At 42.5% G+C, this 12,573-nt stretch overlaps 1 protein-coding gene across 3 annotated transcripts in view; it reads left to right on the top strand.

Annotated features, from left to right (window-relative positions):
* Positions 1–5,210, top strand: part of EPB41L4B (erythrocyte membrane protein band 4.1 like 4B) — a 142,816-nt gene extending 137,606 nt beyond the window's left edge. For all 3 annotated transcript variants that reach the window (XM_018052570.1, XM_018052571.1, XM_018052572.1), the window contains 2 exons: positions 1,231–1,376; positions 2,537–5,210. In XM_018052570.1, the coding sequence (XP_017908059.1) occupies positions 1,231–1,376; positions 2,537–2,606 (216 nt within the window). In that variant the 3' untranslated portion in view covers positions 2,607–5,210. The remainder of the gene's footprint in view (positions 1–1,230; positions 1,377–2,536) is intronic.

Here is a 12,573-nt window from a genome sequence, read left to right as displayed (position 1 = left end):
CTGAGCCTCAGTTTCCTCTTCCATAAAAATCAGTTCCAAGATGTGCATTTTTCCACCTTCTAACATCTCTGAAATTAGAGTAGATATTACACTAGTGAGCCTGACAGAGTTTGAACGATTACTTTTTCTCTGAGGCGTGTGCAAGAAATGGTGCATCTTATAAATTATGGTGTCTACCAGTCAGAATGACTGCTATCCAAAAGTCTACAAACAATAAATGCTGGAGAGGGTGTGGAGAAAAAGGAACCCTCTTACACTGTTGGTGGGAATGCAAACTAGTACAGCCACTATGGAGAACAGTGTGGAGATTCCTTAAAAAACTGCAAATAGAACTGCCATACGACCCAGCAATCCCACTGCTGGGCATATACACCGAGGAAACCAGAATTGAAAGAGACAGGTGTACCCCAGTGTTCATCGCAGCACGGTTTATAATAGCCAAGACATGGAAGCAACCTAGACGTCCATCAGCAGATGAATGGATAAGAAAGTTGTGGTACATATACACAATGGAGTATTACTCAACCGTTAAAAAGAATACATTTGAATCAGTTCTGATGAGATGGATGAAACTGGAGCCGATTATACAGAGTGAAGTAAGCCAGAAAGAAAAACACCAATACAGTATACTAATGCATATATATGGAATTTAGAAAGATGGTAATGATAACCCTGTATGCGAGACAGCAAAAGAGACACAGATATAAAGAACGGACTTTTGGACTCTGTGGGAGAGGGAGAGGGTGGGATGATTTGGGAGAATGGCATTGAAACATGTATACTATCATGTAAGAATCGAATCGCTAGTCTAGGTTCGATACAGGATACAGGATGCTTGGGGCTGGTGCACGGGGATGACCCAGAGAGATGATATGGGGAGGGTGGTGGGAGGGGGGTTCAGGATTGGGAACTCATGTACACCCGTGGCGGATTCATGTCAACGTATGGCAAAACCAATACAGTATTGTAAAGTAAAAAAAAATTAAAAAAAAAAATGGTGGGGTCTACCGTAATGAAACATGACCTCCCCCTTAAAGATTGTGAAGAGGTAATACATGTAAAGTGCTTAGCATAGTGGCTGGCACTAAATAAAATGGTTTAATGCATGGCTATTGATGAACTATTATTAAAAAATGACAGGGGCTGTGTAGTAAGGCTGAGGAAACAGCTGACAATATGAAGATGAAACCCAAATTGAGGTTGACGTCCTCTTTTCTGTTTCCCCTCCAGGCGGACTTTAGAGACAGTAAGTTACAGTGCTGTCCTGGCCAGTCTTCCCCGCTGATTCCTGCAGCGACCCTGAGGCCCTTGACAGAGACCGTGTCCACGGTGCCGACCATCTACACCATTCGGAAGCCTGTTTCTCCAGCAACCAGGTGTGTCAGGTCAGCAGGTGCCAACAGGTAACTCTGGTGACAGGGAAACCAGGCTCAGGCTCGTTGTCACATCTGCAGCAATGTTTGAGACTCTCTTATTCATGCTTTTCTTCATGTATTCTCAAAGTATTTACTGAAAGATCATCAAAGGCGGCTGCTGCTCCTAAGTCGCTTCAGTCGTGTCCGACTCTGTGCGACCCCACAGACGGCAGCCCACCCGGCTCCCCCATCCCTGGAATTCTCCAGGCAAGAACACTGGAGTGGGTTGCCATTTCCTTCTCCAATGCATGAAAGTGAAAAGTGAAGTTGCTCAGTTGTGCCCGACTCTTAGCGATGCCATGGACTGCAGCCCACCAGGCTCCTCCGTCCATGGGATTTTCTAGGCAAGCGCGCTGGAGTGGGGTGCCATTGCCTTCTCCGCATCAAAGGCTAGACAGTATTATTCTAGGTGCTAAGGATGTAGAGTGAGCAAAACATAACCCCTAACCACAAACCAGCCCTCCAAATGGTTTCCCACGCTTTCTCGATACACATGCGCACGTTTCTTCCATCAGTATGATCAGCGTGTACATTATCTTTGATTACTTCCTCCATCCAACACAGATCTTCTCTTTTCGACACTGATCCTGCTCTCACCGCTTTCAGCTTCTTTGTATTCATGTAATGTGGTTAACCTCACTTGTTGCCGTTACTAGATATTTGAGTTATATCCTATTTCAGATTAAACTGAAGATCCCCTGGAGAAGTGAATGGCTACCCACTCCAGTATTCTCGTCTAGAGAATTCCATGGACAGAGGAGCCTCGCGGTCCATGGGGTCACAAAGAGTTGGACACAGCTGAGCAACTAACACTTTGACTTTCACATTGCTGAGGGGGTGCTGTGTGCCAGGTCCTACGTTCAGCTCTGAGGGTTCAGAGAGGACTGGTGTATGTAACAGGCAGTCCTCTGAGGAGCGGTACCTGCAGAAGCTGAAGTCTGGTGGGGGAAATCCATGGGCAGCCAAGTTCAGGTCACTGTAGGGCTGGCAAATGGAGGGGTTCCTTAAGGAGCCTGAAAGAGCAAGTCAAGAGCTGGGCTTGGGAAATGGCATTTAAACTGAGGCTGCTCTTACCATTTTTGAGCGTGTATCTCACCATTTTGTCACCTCCTCTTTCTCAGTGCAGAGACACTCCGGCAGGAACTGGAGAGAGAGAAAATGATGAAGAGACTGCTGATGACCGAACTGTGAAACTCTCCCCTGGCTGCCTGGAGGAGGGCATGGTGCCTTCTGTCCGTTTTCTTTCTTCGGGCTTCGTGTGCTCGCTGCAGCACAGCATACAAGCGTGTGCTCTGTTCGCCCAGGTCTCCATGGCCGGTCAAAGCCAACCTCTGGCTTGACTTTTATTGGAAAAGTTATTTGCTGTCTCCTGAGTATTAGAGGTTTTCCTACTACTCAATGTAGTTGAGACAAAATTTGGTAAGCCTAGGAGAAGAAAGATGGGAAAACCGGGATTCCTTTTCAGAAGCACCTGTGTGTACATATTAATACCCACAGGGGTTAATATGGCATGGAATCCTTTGCGCTCAGTCTCCACCATGTGATTTTGTATGACTGACACTTGCACCAAGCTTTGACTGTTTGTTAAAGAGTCATTTTTAATGAGAGAACAATTCTTTACTGCTGGTTTTTCATTTACACTGGTAAATGCACAGATCTTATAAAGTCTTTAACATTCATTTTTATTCAGACACGAGTAGGTGAACTAAAAAAGGAGAGTTGCAATCACCAGGACTGAAGTTATTGCAGCTTAATCAGAAATATAATTTAACTTGTGAATTTGGGGGTTATGATATTATTGGGGATACATAGAATTTATTACTGAACCCAAAGTAAAAACTTAAATTGTCTGAAGTAGTTGAAATTGTCTCAAAATCCTTACAAAGGGATTTGATGGCAGGATTCATTTGGGTGTTCCAGGAAGGAAAATGATCTCTAAGCTGATCAACTCATGTCCTGCTGATAGAAACTTGAGCAGAAGAAACGTTGCTCTTTTTTATATAGTTTCAAGAAATGTGTTTTTAAATTTTTCTTATGCACTTGAACAACTTTGCAGGAATAAAAGAACCCCCTAACCACAAACCAGCCCTCCAAATGGTTTCCCACGCTTTCTCGATGCACAGGCACCCATGTCTTCCATCAGTATGATCAGTGTGTACATAATCTTTGATTACTTCCTCCATCTAACACATATCTTCTCTTTGCAACACTGGTCCTGCTCTCACCACTTAAACTTTCTTTGTATTCATGTAATGTGGTTAACCTCACTTGTTGCCATTACTAGATATTTGAGTTATATCCTATTTTTCATTCTCATAAATAGTGCTGCTATGAATGTCTTTGTAAAAAATAAAATGTTTCTTCCTTTGGATTCTTCCCTTGGGAGTATCTCCAAAGAGAGATGACAAGGTCAAAGAGCATGAAGTATTTTATAGCTCTTGTTTCATATTGTCAGATTGCTTTCTAGAAAGATCTAGTCTCCTGGTTGAAAGGACCTTAAAGGTCATCAAGTTCAACCTCCCATCCTCTCTGAATGCTTGAATCCCTTCTACGATTTTTGATGCCACCAGCAATGTATAAGCATTTCTATTTACCAATAGTTCTGCCGGTATTGGGTTTTGCCATTTTTATTTATTTTTGCTAGTTTAATAAGTACGTATAGTTGTTCTTAAAAGGTTGTTTTATTTCATTAATTGCTAGCAAAGCTGAGCACTTTTCCATGTGATGACTTAGTAGCTGTATTTCCTTGTGTGTAAAATATCCATCCATTTCTTATGACCACTTAAGTGGGATTGATCTCATATATTTGTATCAGAATTGTATTTTTATGTTGTATTGTATACTTTGCTCTCCTCTCCCTCTCCTTAAATCTGAATGGTGCCAATAATTTGATACTAATGATATATATTTAAAAAAAAAGCAATGCCTCATTGACTAGCATTGTTGTGAAATGAGGTAATGTACGCAAATATTCAGATAACAGAGGATTAACCCTTTTAAGTGATGAATCTTTAAAATTTTAATATTTTTTGAGGGAAATCTTTCTAAAATATATTACGCCCTTCCCTGCCTTAGTAAACAGAGTTCACTGGAGAGTATTTAACCTTTTCTTGATGAGTCATCATTACAAACATCAGCCCCGTTTGTACCTTGGTGTGGTGTCGTGATGTCATCAAGAGCCTGTCCAAACGTGCAGGGCTTGGCTTGCCTTTCACACACTAACACTCTTCTCACTGATGGTTTGCACTGCTGTCTGCTCTGTTGGTGAAGCTGTCGGGGGTCACTGTGGTATCTGGGAACTTTTACCCCCTTCCATACTACCCGATGCCTGGCTGTATTTAAACAGCTTCCGCCGTTCTTTATGCTGTGCACACGATACCCAATGTGTTCCTGTACAATATGGGGGAAGTGTTTGTGTCTCGGGTTGTCCCGTCCTGCCGACCCCTCCTCTTCTAACCTGCTTTCCGCGTCTTCTGCTCGTCACCTCCTGCTCTCTGATGGAAACCTCCAGGGCAACACTGAAGTTTTCTTGAGGAAGCCGGAAACGCAGTGTTACATACGCGTCAGGTTGGCTTTGTGTCTGAGGAGGGGGGTGCATGCGGTTTTTGGCCATTGTTCTCAGGAGGCTCTGAGCCTGCTGCTTTTTCCTCCACGCCCCCCTGCGTCACAGATGTTTCCCAAGGTCAATGTCACTGAAGTCTGATCACGAACAGTTGGCTGTTACTGTATATGAAAACCCAGTACCTCTGGCAGCTCGACTCTAACCAGTAAAATCAAGAGGATTCCATCCTTTCATCAGTTGTCCTGTTATTTGCCTATGTACATGTATGTTGGGTGCTTGAAGTTGGGACCTGAGAAGATGACACTGTGTTGGGTGGATACATAGTGATAAAAATGAATTGGTATAGTCACTTCACCTTTTTAAAAAATATATACTTAAACCCAAAAAAACAGTACCGTACAATCACACAATACATCATATGTCCAGGAAGAAAAATCAGCTTGCTGACATAATCATTCCAGAGCAAGGGTTCCAAATTGTGGGCCACAGACTCCTGGTGGACCTGGGGCAAGTGAAATTGTCAGTCAGTCAGTCATGTCTGACTCTTTGTGACCCAATGCACTGTAGATCTCCAAGGCTCCTCTCCAGGCAAGAATACTGGCGTAGGTAGCCATTCCCTTCTCCAAGGGATCTTCCCAACCCAGGGATCAAACTTGGGTCTCCTGCATTGCAGTCAGATTCTTTACTGTCTGACCCACCAGGGAAGCCCGGTGGACATGGGGGTGGGGAGTTAATGCAAGTGGTCTGGGAATCCTGCAACCCTGAGTTTGTGGATTGTAGCCTGCATAGGAGATCCTTATGTTTGAAGAATTTAAAAACTAGGTCCTAGAGAATTTGGAAGATCCCACCTGAATTCACCCCAAAATTTATACCCCCAGAATAGCACAAGAATATTCTGATGTCACCTTTAACTTTCTTTCACCATCTCAAAGATCACAGCTTTTTAAAAACTTGAAGTTCACCATGTTAACCATTTTAAAGTATAATCTGTATTTTTTTTAGCATCTTCATGATATCATCAGTTCAGTTCAGTCACTCAGTCGTGTCCGACTCTTTTCGACCCCATGAACTGCAGCACGCCAGGCCTCCCTGTCCATCACCAACTCTCAGAGTATATTCAAACTCATGTCCATTGAGTCGGTGATGCCGTCCAACCATCTCATCCTCTGTCATCTCCTTCTCCTCCTGCTCTCACTCTTTCCCAACATCAGGGTCTTTTCAAATGAGTCAGCTCTTCGTATCAGGTGGCCAAAGTATTGGAGTTTCAGCTTCAACATCAGTCCTTCCAATGAACACCCAGGACTGATCTCCTTTAGGATGGACTGGTTGGATCTCCTTGCAGTCCAGGGAACTCTCAAAAGTCTTCTCCAACACCACAGTTCAAAAGCATCAGTTCTTCAGTGCTCAGCTTTCTTTCTACTTCAACTTTCACATCCATACATGACTACTGGAAAAAACATAGCCTTGCCTAAACAGACCTTTGTTGACAAAGTAATGTCTCAGCTTTTTAATATGCTGTCTAGGTTGGTCATAACTTTCCTTCCAAGGAGTAAGCGCCTTTTAATTTCATGGTTGCAATCACCATCTGCAGTGATTTTGGAGCCCCCCAAAATAAAATCAGCCACTGTTTCTACTGTTTCCCCATCTATTTGCCAAGAAGTGATGGGACCAGATGCCATGATCTTAGTTTTTTGAATGTTGAGTTTTAAGCCAGGTTCTTCACTCTCCTCTTTCACTTTCATCAAGAGGCTTTTTAGTTCCTCTTCACTTTCTGCCATAAGGGTGGTGTCATCTGCATATCTCAGGTTATTGATATTTCTCCTGGCAATCTTGATTCCAGCTTGTGCTTCTTCCAGCCCATCATTTCTCACGATGTACTCTGCATAGAAGTTAAATAAGCAGGGTGACAATATACAGCCTTGATGCACTTCTTTACCTATTTGGGACCAGTTCTAACTGTTGCTTCCTGACCTGCATATAGGTTTCTCAAGAGGCAGGTCAGGTGTTCTGGTATTCCCATCTCTTTCAGAATTGTCCACAGTTTATTGTGACCCACACAGTCAAAGGCTTTGGCATAGTCAATAAGGTAGATATAGATGTTTTTCTGGAACTCTTGCTTTTTTGATGATCCAGTGGATGTTGGCAATTTGATCTCTGGTTCCTCTGCCTTTTCTAAAACCCGCTTGAACATCTGGAAGTTCACATTTCTTGTATTGCTGAAGCCTGGCTTGGAGAATTTTGAGCATTACTTTACTAGCATGTGAGATGAGTGCAATTGTGTGGTAGTTTGAGCATTCTTTGGCATTGCCTTTCTTTGGGATTGGAATGAAAACTGACCTTTTCCAGTCCTGCGGCCACTGCTGAGTTTTCCAAATTGCTGCAGCACTTTCACAGCATCATCTTTTAGGATTTGAAATAGCTCAACTGGAATTCCATCACCTCCACTTGCTTTGTTCATAGTGATGCTTTCTAAGGCCCACTTGACTTCACATTCCAGGATGTCTGGCTCTAGGTGAGTGATCACACCATCGTGATTATCTGGGTCATGAAGATCTTTTTTGTACAGTTCTTCTGTGTATTCTTGCCACCTCTTAATAGCTTCTGCCTCTGTTAGGTCCATACCATTTCTGTCCTTAATTGTGCCCATCTTTGCATGAAATGTTCCCTTGGTATCTCTAATTTTCTTAAAGAGATCTCTAGTCTTTCCCATTCTGTTGTTTTCCTCTATTTCTTTGCATTGATCGCTGAGGAAGGCTTTCTTATCTCTCCTTGCTATTCTTTGGAACTCTGCATTCAAATGGGTATATCTTTCCTTTACTCCTTTGCTTTTCACTTCTCTTCTTCTCACAGCTATTTGTAAGGCCTCTTCAGACAGCCATTTTGCTCTTTTGCATTTCTTTTCTTGGGGATGGTCTTGATCCCCATCTCCTGTACAGTGTCATGAACCTCTGTCCATAGTTCATCAGGCACTCTATCAAATCTAGTCCCTTAAATCTATTTCTCGCTTCCACCTTATAATCATAAGGGATTTGATTTAGGTCATACCTGAATGGTCTAGTAGTTTTCCCCACTTTCTTCAATTTAAGTCTGAATTTGGCAATAAGGTGTTCATGATCTGAGCCACAGTCAGCTCCTGGTCTTGTTTTTGCTGACTGTATAGAGTTTCTCCATCTTTGGCTGCAAAGAATATAATCAATCTGATTTCGGTGTTGACCATCTGGTGATGTCCATGTATAGAGTCTTCTCTTGTGTTGTTGAAAGAGGGTGTTTGCTATGACCAGTGCATTCTCCTGGCAAAACTCTATTAGCCTTTGCCCTGCTTCATTCTGTATTCCAAGGCCAAATTTGCCTGTTACTCCAGGTGTTTCTTGACTTCCTACTTTTGTATTCCAGTCCCCTATAATGAAAAGGACATCTTTTTGGGGTGTTAGTTCTAAAAGTCTTATAGGTCTTCATAGAACCATTCAGCTTCAGCTTCTTCAGTGTTACTGGTTGGTGCAGAGACTTGGATAACTGTGATATTGAATGGTTTGCCTTGGAGACGAACAGAGATAATTCTGTCGTTTTTGAGATTGCATCCAAGTACTGCATTTCGGAGTCTTGTTGACCATGATGGCTACTCCATTTCTTCTGAGGGATTCCTGCCCGCAGTAGTAGATATAATGGTCATCTGAGTTAAATTCACTCGTTCCAGTCCATTTTAGTTTGCTGATTCCTAGAATGTCAACGTTCACCCTTGCCATCTCTTGTTTGACCACTTCCAATTTGCCTTGATTCATGGACCTAACATTCCAGGTTCCTATGCAATATTGCTCTTTATAGCATCGGACCTTGCTTCTATCACCAGTCACATCCACAACTAGGTATTGTTTTTGCTTTGGCTCCATCCCTTCATTCTTTCTGGAGTTATTTCTCCACTGATCTCCAGTAGCATGTTAAGCACCTACCGACCTGGGGAGTTCATCTTTCATTCAGTTCAGTCAGTTCAGTCACTCAGTCGTGTACGACTCTTTGCGACCCCATGAACCACAGCATGCCAGGCCTCCCTGTCCATCACCGACTCCCAGAGTCCACCCAAACCCATGTCCATCAAGTCAGTGATGCCACCCAACCATCTCATCATCTGTTGTCCCCTTCTCTTCCTGCCCTCAATCTTTCCCAGCATCAAGGTCTTTTCAAATGAGTCGGCTCTTCACATCAGGTGGCCAAAGTATTGGAGTTTCAGCTTCAACTTCAGTCCTTCCAATGAACACTGAGGACTGATCTCCTTTAGGGTGGACTGGTTATAAACACAACTAATTCCAGAACATTTCCATGATTCCGAAAAAAAAAGCTCCATATCTGTAGTCACTATCAGTTCTTCCCCCACCCATTTTCTAACAGTTGTTAATTTACCTTCTGTCTTCAGAGTTCTATAGATTTGCCTCTTCTGGACATTTCTAAAAAATGGAATCACATAGTATCTGGTTCTTTGTGATTGGCTTCTTTCACTTAACATAGTGTTCTCAGGGTTCATCCATGTGTCATTTCTTTTTTAATGGCTATATAATATTCCATTTATGGATATGCCACATTTATCCACTCATCAGCTGGTAGACATTTGGCTTGCTTTCACTCTTTGGCTATTATGAATAATATGAACATTTGTGCCCCACTCTTCAAACTCTTGGGCATATAACTGAGAATGGAGTAGCTGGGTCGTACCACAGCTCTATGTTGAACTTTTTGAGGAATTTCCAAGATCACTATTTTTATATCATAAACAATCAAAAGTGAAAAAAATCATGCATATTACTAGACAGACAGAAGCATGGGCAAACCTGTTGTTACTGGTCAGGTACCGAGATGCAGCACTAGATTTTCAGGCGGAGGAGGGTTGTGAAATTTATAACAGAAAAAAAGTTGTTTTAGAGCAATGGCTTTGGTGAGAAGAGAAAATAAGGGTTTTTTTTCTAAAAAAATGAAAGTGAAATTAAACCCAGGTTCATCTCTAAGTTCCTGTTTGAATAGCCAGCTCTTGTTCAGGTAGTGGTCTCAGAACATTCAGGAAAAGTTCTTCCTTGGAAATTGTGTACAAAAGGGAGAACCACAATATTTCTTCGCCACTCAGTGGGTTCCTGTTGCTGGGGAGCAAAGGATATGAAAAACCTGGGATGAAACAAAGAAGAGAACACACGCTAAGAGTAAGAATATGTCTCCCTCCAGGGCTCACATCTTGTGAGAAAACAAAAGTAAGAAAAGTTCAGGACTTTCCCCCAGCAGTCCAGTGGTAATGACATCACCTTCCAATGCAGGGGGTGGGGGTTCAGTCCCTGGTCGGGCAGCTAGGATCCCACATGCCTCGTGGCCATAAAACAAAACACATAACAGAAGCTGTATTGTAACAAATTCAATAAAGGGTTTTTGGGTTTTTTTTTAATGGTCCACATAAAATAAAAAAATCTTAAGAAAGAAAATCCCAAAAGACATTTTATCTGGTTGGGAGATATCCTCATGAAAGAAAGAAGCCAAGTCCATAGGGAAACCAGGGTAGGTTCTAAGACCCTGGAGTGGCATGAAGACTTGAAGTAACCCATGAAGATTGTGGGTGTTCTCCCTAGAAAAGTCCACATGTCACATGTTATTCCAGCACTTTCATTGGATCTTCACACCATTTCTGAAGCCCATCTAAGGCCTCCTTTGAGTCCAGGGACCCCAGGTCCTTGATCATGGTTTTAGGCCATTGACATCAGTTCACCTCCATGCCTTATTTTAGGCTGTGGGTGCACACCTTTCTCCAATACTACCGCCCAACATTCTCTGTAAAGAAAAAAATAAAACCCCCACATGATTTTATCAGGCCAGTTTACCAGAGAATGGCTTGATTTTAATATACTTTCTTTCTAGCAGCAACATTGTTAATTATATTAATTTAAATGAATGGAATAAAAATAAAGAAACAGGTAACAACTTGGATTCCCAAACCAGTGAGTCAACATCAAAATCAGAAGTCAAGTGCTTGCCATTTGAATCTGGCTTTATCTTTCCTGGTAAACAGGAAGATGAAAAAAGAAAAACATTTCACTTTTTAAAGAACAAGGTGTTTTGTTAAACTTTTTTAAGGACAACTCTTTTACAGATTTTCAATTGATTGAATTTTTGTATTTTAGAATTTTATCTTTTGCAAAGCTATGTTTTGCCTAGCTTTGCAAAAAACAAATCTCTTTGTTTTGATTTCTAAAGTCACTATTGTTCATATTACCTTTTTCAAGCAATAAATATCTATTTCTTGCAACAACTAGAATATTGGGAGACCTAATGAAGCCCAGGGTTTCCATGAATTATACCCAAATCACCTGTCAGGTGATTTAAATGCCAACTGGACAACCCACCATCAGTATTAAGTGATACCTAAAAGCAAACATTTGACCTCTGGGACATAAAAAACGTCTCAATTTCCACAGCAGTATTCTGTCTCCCATCTGCCCTGTGCCAAAAAAAACACCTTTGCAATCACCAGTTTCTTCTGACTATTTGTAAAGCACAACCATCGGCATATTCATTCATGCCATTTATAGTATTGAACCGTATTGATCCTCACCTCCACCATCTTACCTAATCTCCATTGAATCCTGGAGGTTGCTAATCACCACCACAAACAGCTTGATTTCTGGTTCTACATTAGAAACCTCTACACTTTTCTGCCACCCTAATTATTTTCTTTGTTTATGAAATAAAATTTAAAAGCAAGCTAGAATGCTGGCTCTGAAACACCAGCATAAAAAGAATTGTGTCCATGTTTTCTAGTGGAAAACAGCAGTTTGAATGTGTTATCATTCCAAAACCATCATTAGGGAAGAATTAGGAACCTGGCAAGTGGTAAGTGCGTGCTTGGTGTGAATGAATGAATGAATGGCAAAGTAAACCACCACAGGAAGAGAATTACAGGCAGCAGGAAAGGGTTTGGGAAAGTCCGAATCCCACAGTCTGGGCCAGCAAAGGCCTGTGCCTGCGTGCTGTGGGGAAACAGCAAACCACTTGCCTGATTTTGAAGGGGGCATGTTACTCAAGGGCAAGGACAGCCTCTGACTACACACTCCAAAAGTCTTGGTGAATCCAGCCCAAAGAGCTGGGTTCTGGGTCCCCTTTGGCTCTGAAGACCTCGGTTTACCTGTCTATAAAGTGGGGGTTGCCATTTCAACTTTTCCAGTCTTGATCCCAAGATATAATGGATACAGCGAGTGCTGTATATAAGCCAAAACGTGCTGGAACAAAGTCGGGGAGGCAGTGACACGGACGAGGTGTGCCCCAAGGTGAACCCGCCGGGGAGCACTTCTTAAGTGGGAACGTACATTGGGGCCTCCCGGGAATCTTGGAAAAAGGCATCCTGATTCATATAGATGTCTGCCGTGGGGCCAGAGATTAGTGATGCTAACGTTCCTGGCACTTGGGGATGTTAATGCTGCAGGTCCGCGGACCACTTTTTGAGTAGTATCAAAAGTGAAATAGGGTCAAATCTGTTCGGTGAGAGACTCATGGAGGGAGGGAGGAGAAATGGGGAAAAGGACGGAGGCAGAGACAGTCCGGCCGAGGAGGTGAGGACGTTAGAAGAAGCCG

The sequence above is a fragment of the Capra hircus genome, chromosome 8 (genome assembly GCF_001704415.2).
Source record: "Capra hircus breed San Clemente chromosome 8, ASM170441v1, whole genome shotgun sequence".
NCBI classification, from domain to species: domain Eukaryota; kingdom Metazoa; phylum Chordata; class Mammalia; order Artiodactyla; family Bovidae; genus Capra; species Capra hircus.
The sequence above is the reverse complement of the archived record's forward strand: the minus strand, read 5'-3'. Positions and strand labels throughout refer to the sequence as shown.